Below are 8,123 nucleotides of genomic sequence, written 5' to 3' on the forward strand. Positions count from 1 at the left end.
CTTGAAAGGAAGCCAGGGAATTGGCCAGGAGGTAGAGATAAGAAGGTAGGCATTCCATGCATGGAATGTCATTGGTTCATGGAACAGCCAGGAGACCAAAAAGTGTCATGGGATGGAGGATTGTGTGGTTCAGAGTGAGGTGTAGGAGGCAGGAGGGGGCCAGGTTATGAGGAGCTTTGAATGCCGAACAAAATGCCAAACCCTGGAGGAAATGGGAAACCACTGAAGTTTATCGACTAGGAGGTGACATGGTTGGACTTGAGCTATGGTGGCTGAATGAAGAATGGATTGGAGAGAGGAGAGGCTTGAGGCAAGCAGAACCCCTAACAGCTACTGCCATGGTTGAGGCATGAAGTGATGAACCCAGGGGCAGTATCAGAAGAGACAAGGGGGCATAGGTGGGAGATGTTGTGAAGGTGACGGGGACGGTCCTTGGCATCATATTAGACATGGAGAATGAGAGAGAGTGAGGAGTCCAGGACAACTCCTAGGCTGGGGGGTTGGTAGTGCCCTTATATTAATAGAGAAGGTTGGAGATGAAGAGGATTTGGGGGGGGAGGGGAACTGAATAAACATTTATATGGTTCCTACTATGTGCCAGTCACTGCGCTAAATGCCTTTTACAAACATTATCGAACTTGATCTTCAGGACAACCCTGGGAGGTAGGTGCTACTATGATTCCTCTTTTACAGTTGAGGAAACTGAGGCAGAGAGAGATTAAGTGACTTGCCCAGGGTCACACAGCTAGTAAGTGTCTGAGGCTGGATTAGCACAGTGCCTGGCACACAGTAGGAGCTTCGTAAATGGTTGCTTTCTTCCCTCAACCCCTTCCTGAAGGTCCATAGACAATAGCTACCAGAATCTCGGCTAGGCGGTAGCTGAGGATCGAAACTCCTCCTGGAGGAGCGGTCGAGTGACAGTGGTGGAGGTGTAAGGAATGTTCTAACTCCCTCACCTCCCTCAGTGAGGGACCAGAGTCAGGGGAATGAGTGAGAGTGCAATCACGGCGGGACAGGGTTAGACGCGACTGAACTCAAAGCCCGAAGATGGAGAGAGTGGGAAAGGAAAAGGTTCAGAGTCGAAAGCAAATTTGTTACCTATGGGGATGGGAGGGCGCAATGGGAAGCGTGTGTAGCCTTAGAACGGAACCTTGGGATGGAGGGGATTGGACTAAGGGATCCGGCAGCCTCCAGGAACGCTCTCTAACCTGTGCTGGGGGTGGGGGTGGGGGTGGGGTTCGCCTGGGGAGGCTTCCGGGCTGACCACTGGTGAGGAATGCCCCAGAGGGCGGCTGAGGAGCCTTCCAAAGCCCCTGTTCGGGGACCCTGCTAGCACAAGCAGGACTACGAGACAGCTGGGTGTCGAACGTGGGTCCCTTGTCTCTCAGAGGCCAGGGAATGCGTCCAGTTAGGTTGCTACTACAGCGCTCTGTCCCGACACCCTGGGAATCTGGGCAATTCCGGGCCCCTAGCCAGACCTCGGTTTTCCTCCATGTAAACTGCAGGTGGGAGAGCCGCGGTTCAATGATCTCTAAGCCCCTTCCAGCTAGCTCTAAATGTCCCGACTCTTGGCGCTTCCCAGTGCGGGCTCCACCCGTTTCGGTCTGCTCCCCTCAGCCTGGCCCGCCCCTCTCGCGCCTGGCCCTCTTCGACCCCGAGCCACGGCCAGCCCTTGTGTCCCTTCCTCCCCAGGGCCCCTGCCATGAGCCTGCGGCCAGAGGCCAACGGGACCTCACGCTTGCCGTGCGACTTCGTGATCCTGGGCTTCTCGGGCTGGCCCCGGGGGCTGCGCGCCTTGCTCTTCGCGCTGGGGCTGCCCCTCTACGCGGCCACGTTGGCCGGCAACCTGCTGATCGTGGCTCTGGCGGCCGCGGACCGCGCGCTGCACACGCCCATGTACTTCTTCCTGGGCTCGCTGTCCGCCGTGGAGGTGGCCCTACACGCTCGTGCTGACTCCCCCACGCTGGCCGGCTTCCTGCTGCCCCCCGGGGGCCAGCCGGTGCCGGCTGCCGCCTGCGCGGCCCAGATGGGCCTCTTCGTGGCCCTGGGCGGCGCCGAGTGCCTGCTGCTGGCCGCCATGGCCCTGGACCGCTACCTGGCCATCTGCCGCCCGCTGCGCTACCCGCAGCTGGCGACGCCCGCCCTGTGCTGGCTGCTGCTGGCAGCCTGCTGCGCCGGCGGGGCCGCCCTGGCCCTGGCGCTCACCACGGCCATCTTCCAGCTGCCCTTCTGCCGCGGCCGCCTGGTCAACCACGTCTTCTGCGACCTGCCCGCGTTGCTGGAGCTGGCCTGCGGAGACAAGGCGCTCCAGGAGCGCGCGCTGCTGTCCGCCTGCCTGCTGCTGCTGGTGCTGCCCCTGGCGCTCATCCTGCTGTCCTACGCGCGCGTGCTGGCCGCCATCCAGGGCCCGGGGGCCGGGGCCGAGGGCCGCCGCAAGGCTCTGGGCACCGTGGCCTCGCACCTGACCGTGGCGGTGCTGCACTACGGCTCCGCCACGGCCATGTACGCGCGGCCACTCGAGGGCCGCTCGCCGGAGCAAGACAAGTTGGTGTCGCTCGTCTACATCTTCCTGACGCCCCTGCTCTACCCGGCCATCTACACCCTACGCAACCGGGACATGCAGGGGGCCCTGCGCCGGGCGCTGGCCGGCCTGGGCTGCCGGGGCTGAGGGGGAGGGATCTGCCTGCCACCCCCCCAGCCCCACCCCGGGGCGAGGGACAGGTGGGAGGCTTTACCAGAAGCCTCTGTCCTAAGGGGACGGGGCTCTGAGGGAGGCCGGCCTAGAGGCAATACAAGAGGGAGGCTCCGCTCTCACGGTAGGTCAGTCAATAAACATTTATTAAACACCTACTGTGTGCCAAGGCACCATGCTAAGTGCTGGGGGGTACAAAGAATGGTAAAAGACAGTCAGTCTCTGTCTCCAAGGAGCTCCCAGTCTAATGCGGGAGACAAGAGGCAAACAATTAAGTACGAACAAGCCGTGGACGGGATAGAAAGGGGAACATCAGGAAAGGGAAGGCACTGGCATTGAGTGATCTCATAAAAGGCTTCCCGGAGAAGGTGAGAGACGAGGAGGAAGAGCTTCCAGGCATAGGGAACAGCCAGGGAAAATGCCTGGAGGAGGCCAATGTCACTGGAAACCAGGGGACATTGGGAGAGGGACCCTGAGGCTTTTACCAGGGGAGAGAGGGCAGGCTTAGGAAGGGCTTTGAACTACAAAACTACAGAAGATTCTATATTTGGTGCTGGGAGTGATAGGGAGCCACCGGAGATTGTGAGGAGAGGAGGTGAAGATCCCTTTAATAGTTGAATGGAGGATGTACCGGAGTGCAGAGAGCTTGTGGCAGGAAGCTCAACCAGCCCATAGTCCAGGGAATGTGTGTGCCTCCCCTCCTCCTCAGGAGCACGGGCTGAGAAGCTCTTCCAGAAGCCTCTTTCCGAAGAGGTGGCCTCAGACGTTGGGCTCTTGAGGCTGGAGGGGACAGCATTGTCCCAGGAGACTTCCACAGCTATCAGCTGGACGAGATGCTCCTGAGGCCCCTTCTGGCTTGGAGAGAGACTCAAGGCATTATCCTTCTCTGTTCTAATTGCCATTTTTATTAAGGACTTGGATCAGTCAATCAGTCAAATGTTTATGAAGCACCTACTATGCGCCAGGCACTGGGAATACAAATACTAAAATGAAAAACAGAGTCTGCCCTCAAGGACCTCACAATCTAATGAGAGAGACACCACACAAGAAGAACCCCAAAAGGAGGGGAGGGAGAGGAGGAAGGTACCAGGTAGGGAAGTCTAGTCCAAGGGGGTGAAGCCAGTTGGGAAATGAGCTGCAGAGACGAATACTATGGTCATCAAATTTAGCAGATGGCTAATACACTGGGTATGTGACAGAGTCTAACTCCCCAAAGGTCCTAGCAGTCTACAGCTTGGGACTAAACGAAAGCAGATGAAAATTGCACTCAGTTTCAGAAATGACCTCACGAGTACACAAATAAAACTCTGGAACAATTTCATTAATGAGTATAGATGCAAAAACCCTAAATAAAACATAGCTAGAAGGCTATAGCAATATATCACAAAGACTATACGTGGTGACTGAGTGAGATTCATACCAGGAATGCAGATTGCCTCAATATAAGAAAAGCTATTAACATGAGTGATTATATCAATAACAAAAGCAAAAAAATCACATGATTATATCAATAGAGGCAGAAAAGGCAAAATACAACACTCATTCCTAAAAACACTGGAAAGCATAGGTATAAATGGATTTTTCCTTAAAATGATAAGAAGCATCTACCTAAAGCCATCAGCAAGCATTACATGAAATGGGGGTAAGCTAGAAGCCTTCCCAGTAATATCAGGAGTGAAACAAGGCTGCCCATTATCACCAATATTATTCAGTATTGTACTAGAAATGCAAGCAATAACAGTAAGAGAAGAAAAAGGAATTGAAGGAATCAGAATGGCCAATGAGGAAATAAAACTATCCCTTTTTGCAGATGACATGATGGTATAGTTGGAAAATCCTAGAGATTTAACTAAAAAATTGGTAGAAACAACCAATAATTTTAGCAAAGTAGCAGGATATAAAATAAATCCACCTAAAACATCAGCATTTCTATATAACAGCAACAATGCCCTGCAAGAAGAGATAGTAAAACGTATTATTTAAAATAAGACACATTATTTAAAATAACCATAGACAATATAAAATACTTAGGAGTCTACCTGCCAAGACAAAACCAGGAACTATATGAACATAATTATAAAACACTTTTTATACAAATAAAGTCAAATTTAAATAACTAGAGAAAGACTGTTCATGGGTGGGCCGAGCCAATATAATAAAAAATGACAGTTCTATCTAATCTACTTATTCAGTGCCATCCCGATTTAAACTGTCAAAAAATTATTTTATTGAGCTAGAAAAAATAACAAAATTCATCTGGAAGAACAAAAGGCCAAGAATAACAAAGGAATTAGTGAAAAAATGTAAACGAAGGAGGTTTAGCACTACCAGATCTTAAACTGTATTATAAGGCAGTAATTCTCAAAGCTATCTGGTATTGGCTAAGAAATAAAATGGTGATCAGTGGAATAGAATAGGTGTACAATACACAGTAGTAAATGATTATAGTAACCTTATGTTTTATAAATGTAAAGATTTAAGCTTCTGGGATAAGAACTCACTATTTGGTTACAAAAATTGTTGGGAAAACTGGAAAACAGTCTGGCAGAAATTGGATATAGACCAATATCTTTACCAAGATATCTTTACTAAGATAAGATTAAAATGGGTACATGATCTAGACATAAATTAGAGAAGCATGGGGCACATTACCAATCAGATTTATGGATAAATGGATAAACATGAAATAGAGAGCATAGGTAGATGTAAAATGGATAATTTTGATTACATTAAATTAAGAAGGTTTTGTATAAATAAAATCAATGTAGCCAAGATTAGAAGGAAAGCAAAAAATGAGGGGAGGGGGAGTTATTTATAGACCATTTCTCAAATAAAGGCCTTATATCTCAAATATATAGAGAACTGAGTCAAATTTATAAGAATATGAATCATTCCCCAACTGATAAATGGTTAAGGGATATGCACGGGCAGTTTTTGGAAGAAAAAAAATCAAAGCCATATATAGTCATATAAAAATGCTCTAGATCATTATTGATTAGAGAAATGCAAATTAAAACAACAACTCACACCTATCAGGTTGGCTAAAATGGTAGAAGGGAAAAATGACAAATGTTGGAGGGGATATGGAAAAATGGGGATACTAATACATTGTCAGTGGAACTGTGAACTGATCCAACCATTTTGGACAGCAATCTTGAATTATGCCCAAAGTTACAAAACTGTGCATAATATCCTTTGATCCGTTTCCCAAGGTGATCAAGGAAAAAGGAAAAGAACCTATATGTTTACAGCAGCTCTCTTTGTGGTGGCAAAGAACTGGAAATTACAGGGATGCCCATCAATTGGGGAATGGCTGGACAAGTTGTGGTAATATGAATGTAATGGAATAGTATCGTGCTATAAGAAATAATGAGCTCAATGATCTTAGAAAAACATGGAAAGATTTGCACAAAATAATTCAGAGTGAAATGAGCAGAACCAAGAGAATGCTCTCTACAGAAACTGCAATATTGTTTGAAGAGTAACTGAATATCTGAGCTATTCTGAGTAAATGAGTATTCAAATAAATTACAAAGGACTCATGGAGGAAGATGCTGTCCACCTCCAGAGAGAGAGCTGATCTATGAACCATGTATTGCATGGTTCCACATATGGATCTGTGTCAAATGTTGGCCTTCTCTAATGCGGGTCGGGAGGGAGGGAGACAACTCAGAACTCAAAATGTAACAAAAAAATCAATAAAATAAATATTAAAAACCAAACATAAGATGCAAAGGAATGGCCTGGCAGAAGTATGTCTGAAGAAAGAGCTGGAGGAGTTGGTGGAGGACAAGCATGGAAAGGCCCTGTGCTTCTGGGAACAGAGGGAGATGATAATCCCACTGTGCTCTGCCATCCTCAGACCTTATTTGTTGGCATATTTCAGGAAGGATATCAATGAGCTAGAAAAAGTCAGCCAGGAGAGCTCAGGGCCTAAGACCACGATCAGTGGAGCAACTTGGCACGCTTACTTAGCCTGGAGAAGAGAGAACCTGGGGATGTGGCAGGGATGCTGTCTATGAGGAGGGACCAGCTAGTATTGTTTGGCTCCAGAGGGCAGAACTGGCAGGAGTACGGGGAGGATATTATGGAAAGGCAGATTTTGGCTTCATTTCAAGAAACACTTCCTGTTAAAGCCATCCCACAGTGGAATAGGCTGCCTGGGGAGGTGGTGGCTGCCCCACTAGAGATCTCCTGGTAGGGACTGGATGACCACCACGTATGCACAGAGGGAATTCCCTTCTGGAATGGGTTAGACTCCATGGCCACTGAGATCTCATTTATTCACAATCACGGTGGGAGTAACTCCAATGCAGGTCATTTTCGTAAGTCCCTTTCACCGAGCTGAGAGGCAAGAACAGTAGACAAAGGCCTGGACTTGAAGTCAGGAAAATGAGGGTGTGAATAGGCCTTGGACACCTCCTTGCTGTGGGATCATCTCTGCCCCTCTGTGTCTTCATCTGTAAAATGAGGGGGTTGTGCTTGGTCACCTAGAGAAGGTCCTCCTTCTCTGAGCTCCTCCAGCTCCCTCCAGCTCTGGGGTTCTAGAATCCCAGGTTCTTCCCATAGACAACACATATGAAATGTACCCATCCATGTCAGTGGGCAAGTCATTGGCCTTGAGGTTCAGTCTCTATCCTAACTCTGCCCTTCCTCTCTGGGCTTTCTCAGTGTCCTCCTCAGTAAAATGAGAGTGATGAATCCAATGATCTCTGGGTTCCCTTCCAGCTCAGACAATCTGAATTTTGAGCCAAAAAGGCCCAGGGTGGTCCACCCAAATCCAGAAAGATTCCTATAGGAAGCAAAATTCAATTCAATTCATCATTAATCAAGCACTCTTCTGGCTTCCAGTTTCCTCTGAAAAGCCTCTGACTGAGATTACTTATTCAGCTCTGAAAGATTCTATCCTGGGGAAAGATCCAAGTGGCCAAGAAGAAGTTAGTTCTCACTAAATACATCCCTTCATCAATACCAGCCGGCAAACATCAATTAAAGCACCACTAAGGTATAGGCTGTGGTGTCAGGGGGCACATATATCAGATTTGACAAGACTTATAGAAGTTTTCTCACATGCTATTTTCAGAGATTTACTCTTTGGTGAGAAGTCTCAGGTGTTTCATAAGATCTCAATTGCCCCTGAAGGCTTTCCCTCATTTCTTACATTCATAGGGCCTCCCTCCAGTATGAATTCTCTGATGTTGAATAAGGACTGACTTCACTCTGAAATCCTTCCCACATTCACTACATTCAAAGGGCTTCTCTCTAGTGTGAACTCTCTGGTGTTCCGGTTTGAGCTCTTTTGAGATTTTCCCGCTCTTCTCACACTCAGAGCTTTTGTCTCTGGTGTGAATTCTCTTGTCCTTAGTAAGGGTGAAGCTGCCCCTGGATGCTTGAGCACTGTTACACTGAGAAGGCCTCTCCCAGTGTGTAT

At 48.5% G+C, this 8,123-nt stretch overlaps 1 protein-coding gene across 1 annotated transcript; it reads left to right on the forward strand.

Moving 5' to 3' along the window:
• The first annotated feature begins 1,702 nt into the window (after window positions 1-1,702).
• On the forward strand, window positions 1,703-2,668 carry LOC114040944 (olfactory receptor 10AC1-like). The gene has a single exon (XM_027859180.1). The coding sequence runs from the start codon at window positions 1,703-1,705 to the stop codon at window positions 2,666-2,668; it is 966 nt and encodes a 321-aa protein (XP_027714981.1).
• Window positions 2,669-8,123: the final 5,455 nt, after the last annotated feature.

This window comes from Vombatus ursinus, unplaced genomic scaffold (genome assembly GCF_900497805.2).
Source record: "Vombatus ursinus unplaced genomic scaffold, bare-nosed wombat genome assembly UNPS02014159.1, whole genome shotgun sequence".
Classification (NCBI taxonomy): domain Eukaryota; kingdom Metazoa; phylum Chordata; class Mammalia; order Diprotodontia; family Vombatidae; genus Vombatus; species Vombatus ursinus.

Bases quoted from the DNA above. Each gene is read 5' to 3' on its own strand.
- LOC114040944 (XM_027859180.1), top strand. From the start codon at position 1,703: ATGAGCCTGCGGCCAGAGGCCAACGGGACCTCACGCTTGCCGTGCGAC.